This window comes from Lycorma delicatula, chromosome 9 (assembly GCF_047948215.1).
Source record: "Lycorma delicatula isolate Av1 chromosome 9, ASM4794821v1, whole genome shotgun sequence".
In the NCBI taxonomy this organism is placed as follows: Eukaryota; Metazoa; Arthropoda; class Insecta; order Hemiptera; family Fulgoridae; genus Lycorma; species Lycorma delicatula.
The window spans coordinates 5,677,263-5,703,282 of NC_134463.1; the positions used below are offsets into that span (position 1 = coordinate 5,677,263).

General features: G+C 30.0%; 1 protein-coding gene across 1 annotated transcript; it reads left to right on the plus strand.

The window, feature by feature from the left end:
- The first annotated feature begins 23,056 nt into the window (after nt 1–23,056).
- On the plus strand, nt 23,057–25,354 carry LOC142330389 (uncharacterized). Its single transcript, XM_075375613.1, has one exon. The coding sequence runs from the start codon at nt 23,072–23,074 to the stop codon at nt 25,352–25,354; it is 2,283 nt and encodes a 760-aa protein (XP_075231728.1). The 5' UTR covers nt 23,057–23,071.
- The last annotated feature ends 666 nt before the right edge of the window (nt 25,355–26,020 follow it).

Sequence of the window (26,020 nt, forward strand, 5' to 3'; positions counted from 1 at the left end):
TTGAAAAACAAAAGAACACATTTTTTTCTAAAGTAATTACTGAGAATTTATATTTTAAAGACCTGCTAAAAAATATAAATTTTCAAAGAATATTGTATAATACAATTGTAGTGCATAAAAACATATTCGTTATCTAATAATTATTAATTTAATATCGACAAACATGTCCAAAAATCTAAATTAAAATGCATTTAACATCATAAATAAAAAGATTTCACAGGTTGTAAACGGAGAGGAAAACTTCAGCATTATACAAAACAGTTACATAAAAATTAAAAAACAAAAAAAAACACATACAAACTACTATTACAAGGGAATAGGATTTTAATTGTAGAACCTGACCGCTGGTTTGTCATTCCTTTTTTTTTAACGAATAATTAATATTCAGCACTCTACAGCGTTTGTCAGCTTACTTTTTATTCTATTTTTGCTGTTTCGTTATTACATTGGCACATAATAAAACATCATAGATTTAAGTTCTAATTTAAATGTAAATGGTTCTTATTTAATCATAATTCGTAAAAAAAAATAGTAATTTATTGTTTTAATTTTCAATAAAAAAAGAGATGAATGTTTGATTTATATATCTGTATTAATATTCTATATATATATGTTAATAACATTATTATCAAACATATTTGAAAATGCATCAAGTGAATGAGCGATGGAGTAATCTACCAAATTCAAACGGGCGTATTTTTCAAAACTTCGACCACCTCTGGAGGGTCCCCGATGTTTTAATCGTAATTTCCCGAAAGACGTCCCCCTGACTTTTACTGGAAAACACGAATCGGGTCTCAAAATCCGGAGAGCAAATAGTCTAGATTCACCCGAACCGGATCGGGAGATTATTCGGCCTTCATTTAAAAATCGATTCCAGTTTAATCAATCACGTAATCGATTATTAATAAGACATAAAAGACAGGTATTTGATCAAACTTATTACATAAGAAAATCCAAGTTATTACTTAAATCAGAAATAAAAAAAGGTAGGCTTACGGATATCTAAAAAAGAACAAAATCATTAATTTTAGAATACAGTGGAAAATTGAAAAGGAGGACAAACATAAAAATGCAATAATATTCATTCAATTTTTGTTTTTTGTATTTTTGTAATATCTCTAAAAAGCAATAGAATTAAACATCGGTAGAACAAATGGTTCTGTGCTTACCTATTGTAACCGAAGGCCCCAGGTGCGATTCCAGGACCAGTTTAAAAGAATTTACAACGAATCAATGCCAACGCACTATAAGAATTTTTATACACTTTTCAAAAGCTTTCGACCTTGACAAAGGAAAAATATGGTAAAAGATGGAAAAATTTGGTTACCTCAAGAACGAATTAAACTGACAAAGATGGTCGTTAATGAATAAATAAAATCGGTTAAATTGGAAGTGTAAAATTAAGTTGAAGGGAGAATTTTCAGAAGTTTTAGAGGTCATTACAGGAATAAAACGGGGTGATGGATTGCCACCACTTCTATTTTAACATAGCGTTGGAAGAAGCATTGTAGAAATTGAGACAGTCAGATATAGAAACAAAGATAAGGGCAAAGATTAACGTACTTACATTTGGGGATGACGCCATCTTCGAAAATGACCAAAGTTGTCATTAAAGAAACAGATATGTCTAAATATATATGATGAGAAGATAAAATACATACAATCTATAAGACAGAACGACACAAAATAAACAGAGTATGCTAAGAGGGATACTGTATCGAGGAGGTAGATCGGTTTAAGTATTTCGGGTTAATAATGTCAAATAAAAACACGGAAAAATCAGAAATAAAGAATAAAATAAATCTTTGCCAGCAAAAATGCCTTCATGCATGTAACAAGGTTATGGCATTAAAGATATTACATCAACAAAACTGAGACTGTACCGTACCATTTTCAGACCAAATGTACTATATTGATACTGAATAACGAGGGAGAAAGAAAACTCACTGTTTTTGTGAATAAAATCCTAAGGAAAGTCCATAAATGAAGATGGAGAGGTGTACGACCAGGAGAGACCGGGAGATAAAGACTTGAATAAACAGCCTGACCCTGCTTTTGAGGAGCAGAATTAGGTAGGCAGGTCATATTTTACGAAGAAAAGAAAAATTCCTCATAAAAGAAGTAGGACTGGGAAAACCGAAAGTAGGCCACCAGGTAGATAAGTACAGAGATGGAGGGACCAAGTTAAAACAGACCTGACTAAATTGTGGGAGGCAGAAGACAGAGAAATATGTCAAGAAATTGTTGGTGGACAAATCCCATATTGAACATCACTGATCATGGGAGGAGAGTAGTTATTAACTCACCGGGCTTGTCTATTGGTTAAACTCGTCATCAGCTGATTTCGAAGTCGAAGTTCTAAGGTTCAAATCCTAATAAAGCCAGTTACTTTTTATACGGATTCGAATATTAAATCTTGGATGCCGGTATTCTTTGGTGGTTGGGTTTCAATTAATCACAAATCTCAGACCTGAAACTGTACAAGACTACACTTCATTTACATTCATACATATCATCCTCATTCATCTTCTGACGTAATACCTTACGGTATTACGGTATTTAGCCTTTCCGAAGGCTAAAGATAAAAAAGAGCAGTAGTTATTAAAACTAATTAACACTTCTTGTGGAACTGTTTGTCTCAATCTATTAAAATTTGTTAGAGGAAAAAAAGCGGGCGATATTTTATTATTTAAGGATATTAATTAAAATTGTGAAAAATTTTTTTTTTAAATATAAATTTTTTCGCTAACGATATTATTCTTGTATGTACATTACGTAATAGTGTTTTTTATAAGATTTTATAGAAATGTCTTATTTTGTTTTATAATAAAATAAAATTAATTTTAACAAATTTTTAAAAAAATATATCAAAATTATATTTTATCAAATATAATCAGCGGGTAAAATTGACTATTGATATATATATATATATATATATATATATAGTCTAAAATTTTAATAATAAAAGTGAAATCTCTAAACAAAAAATTACAAAAAACATTTTTACTACTCTGACGCTTTCGGTTGCTTCAATATCCTCAGGGCATTATTTGATAAACAAAATATTTTAGTATTTTCCTTCAATATTATTTTTTAATTCCTCTGATGCTACAGAGCACAACAGTAACTAAAAGGGCAAGTTTTATTTATTGTTTATATATATACTTTTTTTGATGTTGTACAACATTATTGATATTATCAATAATACAATCTTTTCAACAATTATTGACATAAAACATATTTTCTTTGAAATATAAAAAAAAGTTTAAAAAATAAATGAATACACATATAATAGAAAATATATTTATAAACTATGACAATTTTTGATCGGTAATTTTAACTTTACATATTGTTTGTAAGAACATTACTGAACAATAAAAAATTATAATCAAATTAGCGATGAAGTAGCAACTCTAATATGAATAGCCGATATTGGATTTTATCAGGCTTAAATCAACCGAATTAATATACACAGAAATAAATTAATACATGCGATTCGTAAGAGTTACTGTTAAGATAATTATTAGAGGTCCGTTTAAAGCACAATCTACGTTTAATCTATAAAATGTCGTACCATGTGTTTCAAAATGATTATCGGAGTTTTAAAACTCAAGTTTCACGTGCGTTGATTAATTACACGTGAAATGAAAGATCAACTCAAATTTTTAGGTGTGCGCAAGCTCTAAAGTCGACAGATTATGGTTTGCGTGCTAGCTTCGCAAATGAAATGATGCACCGTGACGATAAAGACTTTCTTTATCGTGTATTCAGTGACGAATCAACATTTCATGTCAATGGAAAAGTAAGCGCTGATAACGTGCGTATCTGGGGATCAAAGAATCCTCACGAAATATTTCTGTGTGAACAATACTCCCCCGCACTGAATGTTCTCGGTGCCGTATCCCGACGGCAAGTTTACGGGACATGCTTTTTCGTGGAAGCAAGTGTGTCTAGAATGAACTATCTTGATATGCTACAACTACGGCTCTTTCCTCGACTGCAATACCAACCGCAGAACTTTATTTGGCAAAAAATGGTGCGCTTCGCAGTAGCATAACGCTGCGATCGATTGAATAAAATTCTCCCCAACCGCTGAATTTGTTTTGGACCAGATAACAGGGTTTGTTTTCCGTAGCCTAAACGTTCGCCCGGTCTGACTCCGTGCGATTTTTTTTTCTTTAGGCGTTTATAAAGGATAAAGTATATGTGCCACCGTGCCAGCTGATCTACTCGACTTGAGACACAGGATTGAACCAGCTGTCGCATCAATTACTCCAGACTTGCTGATTAAGGTTTGGAATGAACTCTCTTATCGGCTGGATGTGTGCCGTGTGACGAATGGTGATCACATTGAAGGAACTCGTTTGACTTGCTCTTTCATTTCATATATAATTTACCAATGTAGCTAAATCTTAATAAATATTACCAAAATCTTTAAAACCCCGATATTTTTGAAACACATGGAGTTATACTACTTAAAAATTTACCACACTTTAACACTTATAATATTTAATTTCAATTGCGAATTATATTTTGATTGAAATAAACAAGCTGAAGTTTTTGTAGTTTTACGCTTACGTAAATAAATAATGAGGAAGTTTATCAATAGAATTTGTCTAAAACGCAACAAATATGTCATCTGCGTAACAAATTACAGCACATTTCTGAGGTTGAGGGATGTAATTTTGATATTATTTTATTTTCTATTTTATTAAAAAAATAATTATTATTGAATATATACATATATTAAAATAACATTTTTTACTGTTTATGTAACCTTATAATTCTTCTTTTACGTTAAATATAAACTTCAGTATATGTATTAACATCTAAATAATTTTTTTAAAATTAATGAAATCCCGATTTATTCAAAAAAATATAACATATTTGCTAGTTCGGTAGACAAGGAGGAAAGGTTTTGTAACCGCATGATATAATTGAAAACTTAAGGATATTCTAATCCTTGCCAAGTTTAATAATTAGTGTTCTTTTAACAGAATATTTTACACCTTGTGTTTTATTTTTTCTCATTATATTAATACGGAAAAAAATTTTATTATTTCCTTGTATAGCTGCTTTAAAAGCTGTTTATTTTGCGTAAAAAACTGTTATTAGATTTTTTTACTGTTGAAAAGGTTTATCTTCTTATTTTAAAAATTTCTGTACACGACGGTACGTACAGGCTTAACTTATGTAGACACAATTTCTATAAAAAGTCAAAAATATAACACGTTTTCAAATTTTTGAATTAAAACAAGATTTTTAGTAAACGCTTGTGACGTATTTAATTCTGACAAAAATCGTGTAACAAAAATGAATATACAAGCCAGGAGAATAAATTTGTATTTAAATGAAAACCACGATACAAAAAAAAATACACCGAATATTTGTATAAGTTTTTTGTGTGCGGTAATATATTGAAAATTAAATCGACTGTTTGTCTAAAACTTAATACGGATAAAAAATCGTTAATAAAGTTCAATAAATTTATATAATACGAAAATTATTAGATTATGTAATTAAAAAATTTTCAAATGGACAATTTTAGTTATAAGAATATGTTACACTAATATAAAATTGTGAAGGAATACGTTAAAGAGGAAAGGATAAAAGTTAATGTTAAAGAAAATAAAGAATAAAATAGGACGGAATGAACATAAAACCAACATAAGGTGAGGTTAGGTGAGATAGGTTTTCTAGACCGCCCGACCAAATAACGATTCCAAAGATATTGCATTATTAAATCTGAGTCAGAATCCAACTCAAAACCAAGTTTCTTTTCTTTCTTTACTCTTTTCTTCATTCTTAATCTTTCGCGATGTTATTCGATTTTTTCCGAAGCATATTTGAAATTTCAACAAAAATCAACGTGTATTAAACCCGAAAAATCGTGTCATTTATACATAATTACAATTCTGTAACTTCAACTTACACATAAATGTATTTTCAAGAAAAACCGGTATATGAAAATAACGTAATGAAACTGCAGAAGTTTCAGTCTCGTCCAAGGGAACTTCTTTGACTAAATATTTAATAAAATATTATTATAGAAAATCTATTAAAACCTCTTCTGCCGAATTTACATCTTCTGATATCGATGCTAACAAACTTGTTACGTTTAGTTAATATGTTCTGCCGGATTAAATGTAAGCTTTACGCATAAGTTCTAGTTTGTTTTTTTATCTTTAGTTTTCTAAAATTTCCAGATAATTTTATCGGTAAAAGATAAAAACCAAACGCATCAATAATAAATCGGATTATTTTTCTCTTGTATGTTTTCCGGAAGCTTAATGTTGTAACCAGCAATTTTACTTGTTTTATTGTTAACCCGATGTTCATAATTTAAAATGTTTTTATAAATAATGCAACGGCTATTAGTTGAAGAACGGCCGATCTTTTTCCACTATCCTTCAAAAGGCACAGAATAAAATAAACAATCTTTAAAATATTTAAATCGCTTCTTAAAACTTCTACGCAATCTCTTAAAGGATCTTTAACCGAACAGTAATATTATACTTCGAATCTTTGTTATAACTGTAAACTGTAGCTTCCAAACGCGTTATTCCTTACCTCTTGGATTTTTCATTTTTTTTAATTTCTCCTAATTTCTTTCCGGGCAGTAGAAGAAATGTACGATGCGGTTACCTAGTGCTTTATTTACTCCAGCAGAAGTTAACTGACAAAAATACTTGTGATAAATCTTAGTTCTTGGAATTAAGCCGATTTATCAATTTATTCCTACAGTGTTGTCATTTGTAACAATTACTGTTACGGTGTTACGATTGAATCTATCCCCAGGTATGGAAAAATTGTAATTTCCGCTAAAAAATGTTTCCATTTCTGTTTTTTTTTTTAAATTTCCCTGTAAATCCCTGTATTACATCCAAATCCAAATTAAATAGTTGTCTTGTAATTTTATTTAAAATTCCGGGTAAATCTTTTAAAAGTTTTACTATTTAAACGTCGGCAAGTTCCACCTTGTGCGTAATCTCTGTTGACAACAGAATCCAGTTATTCTTTTCTTAAAATATGTTTTAATTTTATAAATTTTAGGTGTGTTTAGCCTCATCCCCATGTCCAGCTAATTTCTATTTAAAAGAGTGACCACGTAAACGTGTATCACAAATTTCTTTTTAATGTTAAGTTTTTAAAATCGCCATTTATGGCATTTAAAATTGTTAAAATCGTTATGTTGACTCAAAAAGGCTCTGTCAAGGCTTAAAAAAATCCTTTTTGTTTATGGCGGTATCAGAATAATTTATATCCGGTATATCTGTATCAAGATGTCCCATATTTTCCGTAAAATTTTTTTATTATTCCAGAATCGGTTACTTTTTCAAAACCATTTCAGATAAACCTTTTACCGTTGTTTCTACAGTAGTTGGAACATTATTTTTGGCTACTTTTTGTTCATTCATATCCTTGTTTCTTTAATAATCCTATCCGTTTTCTAACTACCTTTTTTAATTCCCAACTACTTTCTCTTGTTTCCCCTTATTTTATATTTTAACTACTTATTAGTTGTTATAGCATTATTAAATTTCTGTGGCGATAATGTGTCAATATTTAAGTAGTTGAAAACCGGTAGTTCATTTCAAAGGCAGGCTAATCTTTTACTTAGATGATACTATTAACGCAGAATGTTATAGACGGTTTAAGTCGATTATAAAAATGGGGATAAGGTTTTAACGAGGGGTTCATTGAAAACAAAACGGAAAATATTTTAAAGAATTTAACTTTAGTCAAGGATAATTTAGAAAATGTCTACCCTATAAATTTCAAGCAGAAACAAAGCGAATAAATTATCGATTAGAAAATCAATGAAATCTAATTTTATTTGCATTCGCAGATAAATTAGATTAATTCTTAAATTATTTTAAGAGAAAGATAGGTGAAAATAATTTTTCACTTTAAACTCTCTGCTCCAAATCATCAGCCTTCTGCTCGTAATTGTTCTGGCCTTTTATCTCAGGATCGAACCGATTTCTTCAAAATCGGCTCAAATATCAGTATACATGACATTGACCGCATTAATTTTTTCAGAATTCGTTAAGGAGGTGGGAGGGACATCGTGAAAAAACCAATTTCCAATTTCTTCAGAGGTATTTTAGAGAAAACTTAATTAAAGCATTTTTTACTTATAATAAATAATCCAACAATTTTTTTTTTTTTAATCAGCCGCCACCTCTTGAAACTGAAATATGTTTTTATATTTTTCCTTTATCTCCTTTCGATTTAAACTATTTTCCAAAACATTTTTTGGAGTTTATACTTCTATTCTATCAAGAAATGTTTACAATTTTGTTTTTTTAATTATAGACCCCGGATCTAAAATCTAGAAAAAAATATGCAACGAAAAATTGAGAAAGTATTACATGACTTGACCGGCGTAGCCGGTCAAGTCATGCGATACATTGACAGCGTTTTTTGAATATAAAATAAACTATTGAATATAAAAACAAAAATCACCTTTTGTTTGTTAAAAAGCGTTTCACCATGTCTCCAATTTTATAAATATTGATTAGCGAGAATCGTTATTGAATGGAGGGTAATGTTGAATCTTTACTGTAACAATCCGCTACAGAAAAACAAGTATATTATTTTTGTTTAAGCCCGATATTCGTAAGGGGTTGTAGGCGAATTGAAATAAGTTACTTTTCTTTGTCTCGAGTCATTAGTCTTCATCAGTCTTGGTTTGTTGCTTTCTACATTCCTATTCCTTTATATTCTACATTAACTTTTGAAGTCAACATATTTACTACATCCTACCTTCTTCGCTTATCTGTTTTATACATTCCAGTTCCGATTTTCCACTACGGTTTTTACTTTCTACGTGTCCTTTACTACCAAATTAATTGAATTTTGATGTCTTAATACAAGGGCAAACAACCTAACAAGCCGTCGTTTACAAGATTCTTTCAAACGTTTCTCTTCTTTCCCGTTCGGATTCAATTTAAAATTTATCCATGTCACAAAAAACTTCAAAAAACGGTACAATCATTCTACGCCATTAATAACAAGCATCCAATGTCAGTCATACCTGGGAATATGAAACGGTTTCACGTCGCCTTCTTTAGCGAGTCTTAATATAATGTTGCAAATCAGCATCAAAAATTTACTAAGCTCAAAAATGTGCAGGTGGATATTTAACCCTACAAGTGACAGTTTCATTCCGTTCACTAAACTCAATAAATATATGATAAATAGATTGAAGTCGGAGGAAAAACTCTGATGTACCTCGAGAACTTTTACACTCGTAAAAAACAGTGAGAAAGTTAAAAAAATAATAATAATAAACCTTATCAGTTTACCTTCAACTAAATAATTTTTTTATAATAAAAGAAAATGAATAGTATCTTATTATCTCTGATATTCTTTAGCCTGAAAATTGTTTTAAAAGAATGCTTTACAAATAGTAAACAGAGTAATATTTTTAAATTAAAAATTTTTTTCATACTCTTTGTTATCAGCAGCATCATTTCAATAGAACATGAAACGTGTAACACAACTTATTAATGAAGATTCTACACTATTTACTTTTAAATTTAAATTTTACGTAGTAAAATTAATATTCAAATCATAATTCATAATAAAATAAATAAAATTAAATCAGAATAAATTCATAAATCATAATTTAGTGTAATTTAATAGATAAATTATGTTCATTTTCAAGTACATTAAGAAATTTCCATTACACAATATAAATTTATTTCGATTATTGGTTCGAATATTTGTATGATTATTTTAATGAATGATAAAAAATTTATAATTAGTTCTCACGAGTAATATTATTTGGTAATCTTATAATTATACACTCAACTCCTCTTTTCAAGCGTATTTTTCGTACTGAACTGGATAAATTAAAAATAGCTGATTTTTCAGCTTAACAAAAATTATATCTATTAAAGAACAATGTTTTCATCGTACCGTCGTAAATCAATTTCAATTACTTAGTGAAAACAAAACATTTGAAACATATTTCAGGAAAATCGGTACAGCCTTTTTGAAACTACAGTCCCATAAAAAAATATTAACGAATATTTTTCGCACCTAAACACAATAATCCCCCTCTTCTGATTCTGAAAAAGTAGTCTGAAAAATAATTATTAAATTTAGTCAAAAAGTATTACTATACCAAAAAAAATTCACACATATACACAAATTAACTGTACTCAAGGGAGGTTTCACATAAATCTTCTTTTTTTTAAATTATCATTTTGAAAAACAGGAGATTCGTTTATCTTTTATTTAAAGGCGGGTAATATTATTAAAATTATTTATTATCGCCAGAAAAGCAAAAAACTTAACGCTACGTGATATGCAGTTAGCTACACAGAACATAACTGAGATGTTGAATAAAAATGTAAGACGTAGATCAAGCGAAAACAATTTTTTAAAGTACATATAATACACAATACACAGCAAATAGAAACAACAATTACTTGATTCCACAAAGGAAAGAATAAATTATCCAGATAAACTTAGCGATAAAAACAAACAAAAAAATAAGCACATGAAGATAAACTATTTTTTAAAAAAAAGAAGGAATAAATAAGAAAATATATCAAATGTAATGAATGGACACAATAAAGGTAATTGAAGCGTATTATGGGGAAAATTGGCACGTAAATTTATCCTTGTGTTTAAATGAATTCTCGCTAGAAAAAAAAGGTCACCTACTTCTTAAAAAAAAATAATACCCAACTTTACCGTACCAGAAATAGAACCGTTTTCTTTTATAACACAATAATCGGGCTTTTTTTCTTGATGAATTAATCAAACAAATGAACTTGAAGCCAGTGCGTGGGAATACGAACGTGGAAAGTTTGAAGCGTATGAAAAATGTCATGTCTAACGGGAATTCGAACTAAAAACCTCCAAAAAAAAGGCAGCACTCCGCCACCGAAGTTGATTTACGAGAAAGAATCTTACGCTTTCGTCGCCATTATTAATAAATTGCCGAACCATCTGAAAAATTTTCCCATTTATTTAAAATACGTTAAAACTGATTTTCTTTTACCTAAACTGTTTTATTTTTAAGTTGTATTAATTAAAGATTCACCGACATAGTAAAAACTACATTAATACATTTTTGATTATTAAATTAAAAAATAAAACAATTTATCTGCACCCCGTTGAACATGATATGCGCTCAAAAAAATGTTCAATAGCGGCCTCTGAATTGCGAATTATTTTTATTATTACTATCTCCATGTATTAACATCATTTCAACATTATTTTGTACTAACTTCTACCGCGGCTTCGCACGCGTATTCATTAACAATGTAGCCTATAAAAAAGGAAGTCTTGTCTGTAAAAAAAAGGAAGTGTATGGAGTCAAAAGTTCTAATACAAAATTTCCAAAATTACAGATATTAATTTTTTCACATCTAATTGTTCTACTATTCGAAAACCATTTTTTCAATGATAGTAATGACTTTATTTTTTTGCTATATTTTTGTAAACTTAATTGCAAAATATAAGGTGGGTAAGGAGCTACACTGAGCGAGTGAAAAGGGAAAGTGGGGTTAATCTTTTCGAAATAAAATGTATATAACAATTTTTCTTTTGTTTAAAATTGTCAAAATTTCATCACGATCCAAGTAGAACTGTAGTTCTGTAAAAAAAAGAAAAGAAACGGACACACAAAAATAAAATCTTCTTTTTATATATATATAGATTAAAAGAAAGTTTGAGAGAACATTAAAAAACTGAACATTATGAAACTTCACAAAAATTTAACCTTTCCCTTTTTCTCTTATTCCCTTTTCCCTTACTTCTTTTTTCCATTTTTCGCAAAGATATTTCTTTTCACGTAACTAATATTTATTCTGAATTTGAACCAAATCGGACAATAAATGCAATTTTTCCAAATATCTCAACCCCAGCACCAAATAGCGGGTCCATTTTTTGCAGAGGTATTTCTTCCCACGTAAATAATACGTATTCTGAATATGAGCCCAATCGGGTCACAAATACAATTTTCCGAAGTATCTCAACCCGTGCCAGCTAGTTAGGTCCAAACTAATTCAGAAACCTCAGCGGGCGTGCGCACACAATTCACTAAAGTTTCTCGCAATCGGATGAAAGGTACAGGAACGCATACGGAACAAACAAACAAACATTTATTTATATATATATATATATATATATATATATATATATATATATCATATATATATGTATATATAGATTAAATGAACACAATGGAAAGTTTGACAAAACATTAAAAAACTGAACATTACGGAATTCATAAATTAAACCTTGAACCCCTTCCAACATTTCCCTATTCCCCCTTTTCCTTTATCCATTTCTCCCTTTCCCTATTTCCTTTCTCCTTTTTTTCTGTTTTCCCCTTTTCTCTTCCTCTCTTTTCCCCGCGCGTAAATCGGTCCAGTAGAATTTTAGTCTACAGCGGATACACATACGAACTTATAGAATATATAGAAGAAGAAAGTCTGTTTGTATATTTATTTCGTAAATAATTCGGTACCGGCGCCGCCTGGTGAATATAGTTTTTACAACAACTTTTCAGTTCACGTAACTAATAAATATTCTAAATATAAGCCGAATCGTCCCATAAAAACGATTTTTCTAAATATCTCAATCCCAGCGCCACCTAGCGGCTCCAATTTTTGCAAAAATATTTCATTTCGCGTAACAAATATACATTCTGAATATGAGCCAAATCGGACCGTAAGTGCAATTTTTCCAAATATGTCAACCCATTCGCCATCTAACGGGTCCATTTTTTGCAGAGGTATTTCTTTCCATAATACTAAATAGCAAATTTAGACAATTAATACGGACATAATCACATCTACTTTTATGTTAAAATTTATAGTTTACCCTATAATGACGTGATCTATATATTATTACACACCGATCAGAATAAAAATAATTATTTATTGAAATGCCTTTGAAATACTACGATTAAGGTAAAATCTTTACAGATTATAAAAATTATGTTTATCAATTTTGGCCCCAACATCCCTCAAAACACGGGTAAGGTATGCTTTAAGGGTAAGTTTCTTATTTTTTACGATCCAAAAATTATACTCGCAAACCATAAAACCAATATTTATTGAAAAAAATTACAAGTATTGTAGAACAAGGAATATTTTCATGGAATACACCGTTTTAGTTTATTAACCGAAATTCGACCACTGTCAACAAAGCAATCCGCATCATAATATCCCAGAAGAAAAATTTCGTAATTAACAGGTACGATGGAATTTCTACTGTATCCCAGTTACTCGTTAATTCAGATAAATCCGTAATCTTAGAACAGTGTAGATAAGCTCTTTTATAGAAATACAATGTATTCTAAAAGTAAGCTTAGAAAGGGGAAAAATAAAGGACAGAAAAATAGAGGTAGACGTTTTTGAAATATTTTTAAAGCTTTACAACAGGTTTTACATTTCAATGAACTTTGGGACATTTTTTACGAGTGTAAAAAAAAAGCAGTCCTTACCTACTACTGATAATGATAATGCTTAAAAAAGACTATTATCCGATCGATGATACTACTCTAGAAATATAAATAGACAATGGAAACGTTCACGAACATAAAAAAACGTTCAAATATATCACTGACAGGATACAATAATGCGTAAGATAAGATGAAAAATACAAAGTAATATAGTTTATTATTTATATTTCAAAAAAAACGTCAGACTGAAAAACGAACAAGCAAAAAGGGATAATGTTCAGATTTATTGCAACATATCAACTGTAGTAGGTTATACCATACCATGGTATCATACAATAAATTTCAGCGATATATATCAAATGTTTTATACCTAAAAAAAAAAAAAAAGAAGATGAGTGGTGTAACATTATAGATTCTGCAGAAACAGCATTTTTGAGGCGTTAGCAAACGTAAAATAAAACCACAGTAGAAAAATCGAATCGAAAGAGAAAAAACTAAGGGGAAAAAAAGCCGAACGAAAAGAAAGGAAAACAAGAATAATAGTAAATGAGATCTACTGTACACTATAGATCTTGACCGGCTCAATCCATTCATCTTGACAATACTTTTTCCATCATCTTTCTTTCTAAGCCCCTCCTCTCTGACCGTGTAAAAACCAATATAAAAAAAGTATACGTAATAATAAAGTGCGATTCTAAACAAAACTAAAAATACATAAATAAATAAATAACGGTTAAGATAAAATTTTTCATAAACAAGGATAAAACTTTGACAATACATAAAAAAAAATCCCTTTCAGCACGCCTTTCAACGGTGCTAAATACGGGATAAAAAAGATGTCCACCTTAAAGTTAAGAAACACTTCAAATAAACTCAATACGACAACGGTTGCATGTGAAAAAAGTTTAAATGTTTAGCGTACGACAAGCCCCATCTTCTTACAATAACATCAACATTTTGGTCATCCCTTGCCGTACGGGTTAGACATATCAAAAATTGTTACAAAGGTTTTAAGTAATGTTTAGAGAACTAACGACCACTTTATACGGATTCGATACTTTCCCTATTAAGAGAGGTATTTTTTTTTTTGTCTTCAAAACCCCATTTTTTCCACCCCCTGGGCCGATGGTTGGTGATATCAAAAGACTTTACTTAGATAAATTTTAGACTCTTATCCAAAGAATAGTAGGAACTTACGAATTTGATATTTTACTTAATAAGAAAGTTATAATGATAATCTTTTTTTCGAAAAAGCCCCCCCTCCAATTTTCGCCTCCATGGTCCGATTTTGTCCACTGACGAACTAGACCGAGATTTTGGGTTGTTAATTTTTATGTATCAATTTGAAAGTGATTGGCGCAAAATTACGGCAGTTATCGTGTCCAAAACGAAGTGAAATATATATATAAAAACACATAAGTTTTTATACATACGGTTTTTATATGACGGTGGTTTTGGGATCTGGGGGATGTGAAACGCGAAAATATGTCAAAATTTTACTGAAACCGAATCATGGTGTACCCATTACAATAGGTAGCTTTCTTATGAAATCTACGTAAAAGTAACGGAGAAAACTAACCGGCGGTATTTTGAAAAATTTTTAAATAAATTTTCTAAACTTACAATTTTAATACGTTCCTTTTTTATACAAAGTTACAACACTAGAAATTTTTAGAACCTACAAACAGTCTACACAAAAACGTAACTAAGGGATTACATTAAATTAAATCGGGTAATCCAGTAGTCGTTATCAACTGGATACGACACTGTCCGTTCAGTTATCCATGGTTAGTTGAATTACCGCAAAACGTGTTAAGGTAGTTTCCAAGATGGCCGAATCAAAATTACAAAGATATCTCAATTCGCAATTGTACGGAATATACATAACGGTTTTTAGCGGAACGTAATGCTTTTTTAAAATCCATAATTTACGATGAAACTTGGATTCATCATTTTCACCCGGAATCCAAACGTCAGAGTGCGGAATAGAAACATCAGAGTTCGTCCGCCAGGAAAAGAAATCATAACCTACCGGCTAAAAATATGTTTATTATGTGTTTCTGGGACTGCAAAGGTCAAATTTATTTCTATTATTTAGAAGAACAACGTACATTCAATCGTGATACGGTAGAAAAGAAAATAAAACCCGTAATAAGGATGACGCGTCTTGGTTCTCTCTTAAAAGGCGTAATTCTTCTGCATAAGCCTGCCCTCATGCTGCTAAAGACTCGGCATGTCATTCAAAAGCTCGAGTCGGTAAGTGTTTTCGAATCAATCTTACAAACCCGATCATCAGATTTCTTTTTGTTTAGTCTTTTCGAAGATTCTTTACATCGCACCGAGTTCGGCAGTAATGAATGGATCAAAAAAGCGGTGCAAGAACTGCTCAGATACCGAAGTGAATAATTTTTTACTACTGGAATAACAAAGTTCACAGAAAGATGAAGCAGGTGCCTAAATGTAGCGGAGGATTATGTTAAAAAAGGAGCGTCATTAATAAATAATAATTTTTCTACCAAATTTTTATTCTTTTTTAGATATTTTATAACTGTTTTTCACGCATAATATTGTTACAAAACCCTATCTCTTAGATATTAAGCCAAAAGTTTGTTTCTGTTTGTTCTCGCATTACGCGAGAACAACCGAACGACGACTGCTTTCAATTTTGTCAGGATACAATTGTGTTATCTGAAGGAAAGTTTTAAGCCGTAGACCAAGCCTCCTTGGGGGTGAAGTTATGAATTAAAGAAACTTAAAATTAATCCTTTTACTTCATTATTATGTTTCTGCCACCACAAAAATAAGTTACGAACTTTTTTCGTCAAAGGAGTGTGTACTTAGTTTTGTAATTTAGTTATATTTTCAGGTTTCTATAAATTCTGAATACTTTGTTTATCAGGATTATTCTCACAAACATTAGAGTACCGAAAACTGCGAGAGTCCACGAGGCGGAGCTTTCCGGCTATACTGTCTAAGCGAGCCACGATCGGCTAGTTATATATATAATACATATATAATAATTTTTTTAAATTTAAATCCGGTTTTCACTTTTATTACAATATCCCCGTTTGATGAGTTTCAAACAATTTTGGTTGCGACATGGAAAAATCTGTAGTCGATCATGTCATCTTCTTGTAATCGTCATATACCCATTTAAGTGACAAAATATTATGAAAATCAGTTAAGTATTTCTGCAAGAACATAAACATATTAATCTTCATCAATAGTCGTGTAAAAATTACTATTAGAAGTAAAATCCTGTTTAAATATACGTATGTATAAAGTATGCGAATACGTCTATATATTACAGTGAGCGCAAGCACGTGTATAAGAATGGAAGGGTAGGCTGTATATATATATATATATATATATATATATATATATATATATAAATAAACACCCTTTATATCAGCTATACAATTTATAATTTAATTATTACGATTACTTTTACACCATTCGTAATGCGTAATAAATGAGTAAATATGTTGTGTTTAGAGTGAAAATGTGTGTACATTATTGTTGGTTTTTTTTTTGCAAAATGGGGAAATGAATAGAAGATAAATGAAGGGGTAAAAAGGATTTTAATGAGCCCGTGACAATATAAAATGACTAAAACAAAGAAGGGTTGCTGTTGAATATATATGCTTTAGTATGTATGTACGTGAAAGCAGTATGAAAAAGTTGCCGAATGGGATCGGTAGGTTAATTATTTTTTAATATTTTAACGCGTTTTTTCATTGTAATTGCGTTTAATAAATTAACTGTACGAAGTGTACACGTGTACAAACTATGGATATTAGCCACATGTATTGTAAACCGTAGATATTAACCGAATTTAGTTTTTTTTTACGAAATAAAAAACTTACATATAATCAAGCACGTATTTTTTATAAAACAATTTATCAGTTTAAAAAAAAAACCGTCTTCAATAGAACTCTCCAAACGCATTTTTATTTGGAAAATAAAGTATCACTCCTTTTGCATAATTTAGCTCCCGCAAAAATAATAAGGGATCATTTAAAATAACTTAAATTTTCCTGTATAAATCTGGCGGGTAACATAAAAATGCCGATATAAATAATTCGTCTCTTAAAACGTTAACTCCGATAAATTCTGAAAACTCCATATGAGGAAAAAACGCCCTGTTACAACAGATTTTTTAAGGATTTTTATGAATCGGGAAGCTCAAAAGAACGTATTCTCATGTCGTCATAAAAATGCAGATTCTTATCGAGAATCGAATCCGAGATCTGATGAGTTTAACAGTCAGATAAGTTGCCGGCTGAGCCACCGATATCAGTAAATATTTTTAAATATATAAGATAAAATTGAAATCTGAAATATTTTTAATTAAAGCTTATTTATTTACTTTGTAACGATTAACGGTATTCCCGATATGCCTAATCCGAGCCGTTTGGTTATTTTATCTTCGGATAGAATTTGCACAAAAGGAGATGTAATAAAACACGTCTAAAAATTACAAAAGGTTTGTTGAAAATATTTTTGTGTAGCATAACGCTGTAATAATTTAAGAATTAGGCAAATTAGATAAAAGCTTTAGAAATTTTTTATAACAAAAGAATGCCGAAAATTAAGTAAATTAAAAAAAAAAGTTTTAGATGAATAAGAAGGAAGATAGATTTACGGAAGACCTTCAAAAGAAAGAAAATAAGATATCGGGGTATATAGTTAACATAGCAAAGTTTAGGTAATCTTACACGATAAGAGGGATGTATAGACGATAAAAATTTCTGTAGCGGAAAGAAAATTTGTAATAAATAAAACAGGGAACCGAGGATATAAGTATACTTACAACGAAACTAAACGGTTAGTACAAAGAAAGGAATATAGAACAGAAACCGATCGAATGACCGACTTCAAAAACTAATACTGCAAGAAATATCTTTTACTTACGATTATCTGGAAGCAAATTAATCTAAACCGGATAAAAGAAACCGCGATACAATCACAAAAGAATATAATTTAAGATCCTGTAACGTACACAAAAGAATCAATATCTTTAGAAAATATGCTTTAAACTTCTAAAACGTATATTTTTAAATCGTCTAAAATCACAAAAGAATAGTTATTACAAAGGAAGGAAAATAAACAGGAAAATTAATTTATATTTTTTCTACGACATAAAACAAATATACAGATAAACGAACAAATTTATTTCTGATAACAGAAAATAACTATATAAATCTTTGTTTCCAATAAAATAAAACTAAAAATTAAAATTAAAAAAAAAAAATACCAAACAATTTTAAAAAAAGACGACAAAAAAGAAAGAAAAAGAGAAAGGATAAAATAGAAGAGTAACCTCGTTTCAAAGACACTTTGAAAAATACAATTTACGTTTGGCAATGCCCGAAGGATGAAAACAAGAAAAACCACAATATTTTCCAGAAAGTAAATACAAAAAAAAAAAAAAAAATAGAAAGAAAAATATAAAAGGAAGGCGAACTGAGTATAAAACATTGAAAGCAGCTCTGGCTTTGTATAGGCAGGTTAAAAGGGTAGGGCGAGCCAAAAGTATAGAACAGGCAGTATACACTGATACACATGGTTAAGAGCAGCAGATGGGTGGTGAATTTTGCAGGGGTGAAATATATATAGAATAATACTACACGGATGGGAGTGTCAAAATGAGATGAATTACTCGGTGCCACCCGGGGTGGGTAAAACAATACAGTTGGACGTTCCATCCCATTTTTCATCAAAACTACTTTATTTCAAACACTGTATTATTCCAACAAGAATTAGCGAATTGAAGAAATAAAATTTTATCGCTTTGTACATCGATAATACAAACTGCACGAACGGAATTACAAAACATTTCAAAATAGGAATTGAATATATGAATTTCATTAGTTTTCAAAATTTTAAAAGCGTAATACAAGTAAATAATAAACGAACGTTACCCCTCGAATCGAATTTAACCTTCACAAAGGTTATGTAAAAGCCGGTTTTATCTCCGTAATCGATTAAAAAAAGTACATAATAAATCAAGTTAATCGGGATAATTACCCGTTAAGCCGTTCAAAGGATTCTATTCTAAATCTATCAGAAAAAGCCAACCTTCAAAGAACGACTATTCTGTGTTAAGAAATCGAATTATAATCCCTAAACTTTTTCAAGATATCTAATTTAGCTTTGTTTCGAAAAATAATATCCCTTGTTCGTTAAGGCACAGGTTATGTGTATCTTATTACATTCTACGTTCACCTCATTAGAATATCTTGTTAATTAAAAAAATAATAAGGAAATAACCTTATTAAAATAAGGTAAAGTAAGGCATTTAAATAAGATTAAAAAAAAATTTGGCAAATATAAGGTAATAACAGTATTAAAATTCATACGATACAGTTATGCCTCGACCAATTGATATTTCAAACGGAAAGCAAAATTTTAACCTCTTAACTATTTAGAATATGTCCAAGGTGTCTAAAGATATCCCCAATAAATTAAATAAATCTAAATATCAACTTTTTTGTCAATTCTGAGGAAAAAAATGACAGGGAAAAATTTTTCTCCACCCCAAAAAAAAAATTTAATAACTTTAATAATAATAATAATAATAGAAACCGTTTCAGTAAAACTTTGAAGTACTTTTTTCTACAATTTTTTTTCTTTTGACTAGGAAAAATTGAGAATCATTAAATTAATGTAACAAATGTAAATTAAACTCTTCCAATAGTTAAGCGATCATAGTCTCTGACAGAAAGAGAAAACGTGTTTATACACAAAGATCTTCTAAAAAGTTTTATTTTTAATTAACTATCAAAATTAGTTATTGATTTTCTGTAGTAATATAAAATCATCTTTTATAAAATACCAATGTAAATAAGAATAACTTAATTTTATTCCACGATTTCAATAGGACAACTCACAAATCCCAACCTGTAGATTTGGATTTAATAACCCGATTAAAATTAGTTTTCATTTATTTAGCTATTGGTTTAATAGTAAAATATATTTTTTTTTTAATAAAAACATATTTTATTTTATAGAGAAATAAAGACTTATAGTATTTAATTTCAATATTTGATTTAATGAATCGTGTTTAATTATCCAAACGTAAATAAACCGGATTTCTTGTAAAAATTGTTTACTTGACATAATAATTCATAATATTCAATTTTACAAAAAATTACAATATCTTACAAATACAAGAAAAAACATTTAAAAATATATTAGAACTCGATTAGTAAAAAATAAAGAAATAGAAATGACAAAACCATCCTCCCTTATTATAAATTGGTAAGAAAAATACTAAAACAAAAAATTACAATAACCCGAGACGTAATTGATTTACTGGGTCGGGCAATGGATTAAAACATCCGAAGAACGAAGTTAAGGGCCGCGAAGCGGCCAGCGAACGCAGCCCCCTGACAATCTTTAAATTAAAAATCAATAAAATTAAATAAAAATAAGACGAGAGAATTTCTCACCAAGATTAACGATTTAACATATGAAAACATGTTAAATCATTAAATTATCATCGAACATATACGAAAACTTACTAATATCAAAATCTGAAAACTGTTTTAGATCCTTCTCGATCGTTGATTTAGCATATAGTTTAAATAAGAATTCCTAATTCTAAAAGTTAAAGATAAACGTAAAAGATCAAATTATTCAACTTTATATCCCTTATTATTTCACGAGAAAAGCAATGGACTATTTAGATCGACTTTATATTTTTCGGGACACAATTTTCCAAAACTGATAAATAAGGATAACATTTTCTAACACCATTCAAAAACATTATTCTTTTTTCTTTGTCTGTTTAGCCTTCGGAACCAGAGTAAGGTATTATTACTTCAGAGGATGAATGAGGATGATATGTATGAATGTAAATTTAGTCTTGTAGTCTCAGGTTGATCATACCTGAGATGTGTTGGTTAATTGAAACTCGGTCACCAAAGAACACTGGTATCCACGATCTAGTACTCAAATCCGTATAAAAGTAATTGTCTTTACTAGGAATCATTAACATTATTCCAGTTATAAAAAGTATTCCATTCATTATTTCTTATACGCATACAAAAAAAGTTACTTTATTATTTTTTTAAATTAAAACTATATTCAAATAAATTATTACTAATTAAAGAGCCCAAAGAACAAACTGCACTGAATATGATTCAAGATTTATAAAAATACGTAACATCTACCAGTAAATTGGCTTCAGAAAATTCTTACGCTAAAAAATAAATCTTAGAAGTCATCTTCATTATATTGTAATCCCCCGCTAATAAAAAGCCAATTTTATAATAAACCTATTCTAAGAATACTAAATAATTTAATAAAATTCTATCAAAATAGACATGATGCATAAAATGCATTCAAATAATAAAAGTTAATAATAGTACTACTAATAATTACATCTATATTCTTAATTTTTGAATGTTTCCACCAAGATTTTCTTTCAATGATAAAGCCGATAATTTATTAAATAATAATTAATCCTTGCTTGACTTGGTCGATATTTTAAAATAAGAGTAGAATTTATTTCCATTCCATCTCGGAAAGGTCCAAGTCTAAAGAATTTTATCCTGGAGTATTGATGATATATTAAATTTATTCGCTTACAAAACTTCAATATGCTGACCCAAATTCGACTTACTTATCTTCTTATCTTATCTTCTTTAATTAAATAACAGTAACAAATTTTTTTAAGCTAAATTCTTTATCGCCTAATTTTTAGCCCATCAAATTTCAAACTTGGGGGTATTAAAAAAACGCTAGTTTAATTTTGATACATCGATTGTAATTCCAGTTCACTCAAATTCTGAACAAAGAACGACGAATGTGTTTTTATTATATTCTATAACAGTAAATTAAGATACATTAACGAACAACTTAGAGCTAATGACTTTTTTTTGTTTTCAGGTGGTGGTGAATCGATGCAACAACAATATGATTAAAGCAAACATTCATCAAGCAGAAAAGATATTATACGATTCCGGAGCGTTTTATTAAACATAAAATAACTTAATACATTAAACGAAATGTGATAAGGCGATTTCGAAATGACAGTGCGTAAAAAACGTCAACAAGAGAACCGTGTCACGTGAGCGACGACACGAGATGGCAGCCGGTGTAATATTAACGGTGTTGTTATCGATCGTTGTAGAAGTCTCCTACGGATCGACACCGTTATGTCGTATGACATCATCGTCGAGTTGGACGATCGTTGAATGTAACAGTCAAGGAGACGGTAATGAATTATCAAAATGGCTTTCGCAGAATACGTTACCGAATATTACTCGTTTAACGCTTTCGATGAGAGATTCACCACAACCGACCGCATTAGATTTCAGCCGGTTTTTAAATTTAACTTATTTAAGCGTTAAAGCCGATAACCTATCTGATTTTTTATCAAACATAACAGGTTTAAATAAATTAAAATCATTAAATTTATCCTCAAATCGTATTCAGATATTATCTGATATAAGTCATATTAAAACGATCGAAGAACTCGATTTATCAAATAATTCTTTACGTCGAGTCGATTTTTTTAACATACCACCATCGATAACTTCCCTAGATCTTAAATGGAACGTAATCGAGATGGATTACAATGTAACGCTTCCTCGTTTTCTGAAATACCTCGACTTATCGTACAATAATATGACTTACGTTCAACCGATACTATCCGAGAGGCTGAAACGGTTAAATCTCAGCGGGAATAACATCACGCGACTATCGTTTATTTTAAGTTTGATAACGGTCGAAGAACTAGATCTTTCCGATAATAATATTAAAGAATTGGAAGATGATACTTTTTCAACTTTATCGTACTTGATAAGACTTGATTTGAGTAAAAACTATTTAAAATCGTTAAAAGAAAAATCATTCGGCGGTCTTAACAGATTGCAAATAGTCGATTTATCTCATAATCTTCTTCAATCGATTACACCAGGCACATTCCAATATTTAAATAACCTTGTTTGGTTAAATTTGGCGGATAATAAAGATATGGGAAAATTGGATTCGATAGAAGATACATCAATACTTCTAGGAGCAGGACAAAAACTACAAACAGTTGACGTGTCCCGTACGAATCTGACTAAAATTCCGAATACATTGACCCGTTCCATACGTAATTTATATATTTCATGTAATCGTATATCCATGATCAGATGCGGTGATTTGGACAGTTTTTTACTTTTACAATTTCTCGATCTTACTTCCAACAATATAGAAATTATAGAGGACGATGCATTAGGCAGGTTAGAACTACTGTTCTATTTACTTCTGGCCGAAAATTCACTGAAATCTATACCGCATAGTTTACCAGATAATCTTCTTGTATTAGATCTAGATCACAACCGCATCCAAAACGTTTCAGCCAATGATTTTCTCGGTCTTTCTAAATTAAGAACGATAAGACTGGCGTGGAATCAGATCCAAGTGATCCACGACAGCGCTTTCGGACAACTATCATCCTTAAAAAATTTGGATTTATCAGGAAATCCTTTAAAAATACTTTCAAGTAGCACGTTTATCGGTCCGAGGAGATTAATAAATCTCAGTTTAGGATCGTTAACTTCATTGATACCGACAAAAGGTACATTAGCATTTCCTGTGCCCGAATCCAGTCATCTTCAAGTATTGAATCTGGATAACAGCCCCGTTTTGGTGAATCAATTGATGGAAGATGTCGCTGCGTTATCCACGTTCAGACAAATAAACGTTTTAAACCTCGCTTGTTCGAATATAACGAGTATTCGATCGGATCTCGTAAATTTTTTCCCGAGACTTCAAGTTTTAGATCTAAGAGGGAATAAATTTAACTGTACCGATATTATTTGGTTATCAAAATGGCTTCGACGTATTAAAAGTGAAACTTCGGACGAAACAAAGTTACAGTCGTTAGAAGAACGAAATCCATTATCGAATAATACAGATTTTGACATCGCACAAGACGTAAACGCTTATATAAATAGGCTGAAATCGACTTCAAAAGAAGACGGTCCCAAGTGTGCGACTCCGAGTCATCTGGCCGGCGTATCGTTGTACGAACTCAGCAGCGGTCCGAGTTTAACTACAACGGCTACAACTCATCAACAATCCAGGTATGATCAACCAAATTTTAATACTAGAACAATAAACGATCATGAATTTTATCAAAACGATTTTCCTTCACCGGTTAACGAATCGAAAATTAAACACGAAACGACGCAAATAATAAATAAATTTAACGAAAACGACAAGAAACACATTAAACGAAGTAATACGACCGGCGTATCACTTCGTTCGGTCATTTTACCGATAAACGAATCGAATTTTGCCCCTTTAATGAAACCGATAACAGAAAAATCCGAAAATAATTTTCAAACTACAGATAATTATAAATTCACAACGGTAAAAACAGAAGGTATGAAAGCAGAATATCTAAGATCAGAAGTTAAATATATCGTTACGACTACCACCAAATCAAAAATAGCTACAGATAACGATCGTTCAGAGAAAAATAAATACGAATCGATTTTAGAATCCCGCGACACAAGTACCGATTCGAGCAAACAAACTACAAAAAATGAAGCTGTTATATCAATATACTCACCGTTAGGTGTATCGGTTCATGAAATAATTAACGATAAAAAAGTAAACACCGAAAAAACGAGAAACGATGATAATACTCAATCGGTATCTTCACCGCAAAAAATTACAGTGGATGAAGATAGAGATGTGACAAAAGAATTATTAGATAAAGAAAATGAAGATCTAAACGAAACTCGATATACACATCATCCCGGTTTAATCGTATTTTTAGTAGCAACCGCATTATTAGGTATAACAGCCCTTGTTATGAGAGCATCACAACGTCATCAAAGCAGACACGGATACGCACAACAACAAGACATTGAAGTGAGAAGTCTTGACTTATCGGCTCAAGAACTTTGGTGACATGAACATGAAACTATTTATTAAATAAATAAGGAATCTTTGAAATTTTATATACTAACAATTATGATTGAGCCATAATCATATAGTGCTATTATTATTTTAAAAAAGAGACCAAATTATCTTAATAATATAAAAACTACATTCAATTTTTTATTTTGTAAATGTTAATGTAATGAAAGACATTTTAATTACTATGTGAATAAAATTAAAATAAAAAAAATAATCATAAAATAAAATATATTAGCCTACCAAAAGATTATGTAAAATAATTAAAAAATACAATTATTTTAAAAGATTTTAATACAAAAAAAAGTGTGTGACGAATGAGGTAGTATATTTTTTTACATTTGTGATAAACATTTTCAAGTACTTAAGAGAAAAAAAAAATGATTGTGTTAAATTAAATACCATGCTTGCCAACTTTTGACATAAAAAAAAAAAAAAATGGTTTATCAGCAGGAAAAATATATGCTTCCAATTAACATACATTAAGGATGAACGAAAAAAACACATTAAATATAATTGTAAATAATTAAAAATCGTATAATTAAACCATAAAATAATAGAATACTTGAATAATTATAATAGTTTTAATAATACAACTTCTTCGTACTGTTTAATGGATAAAGACGTAAACTTCAAACAAATTAGAGTAATTACTGCACA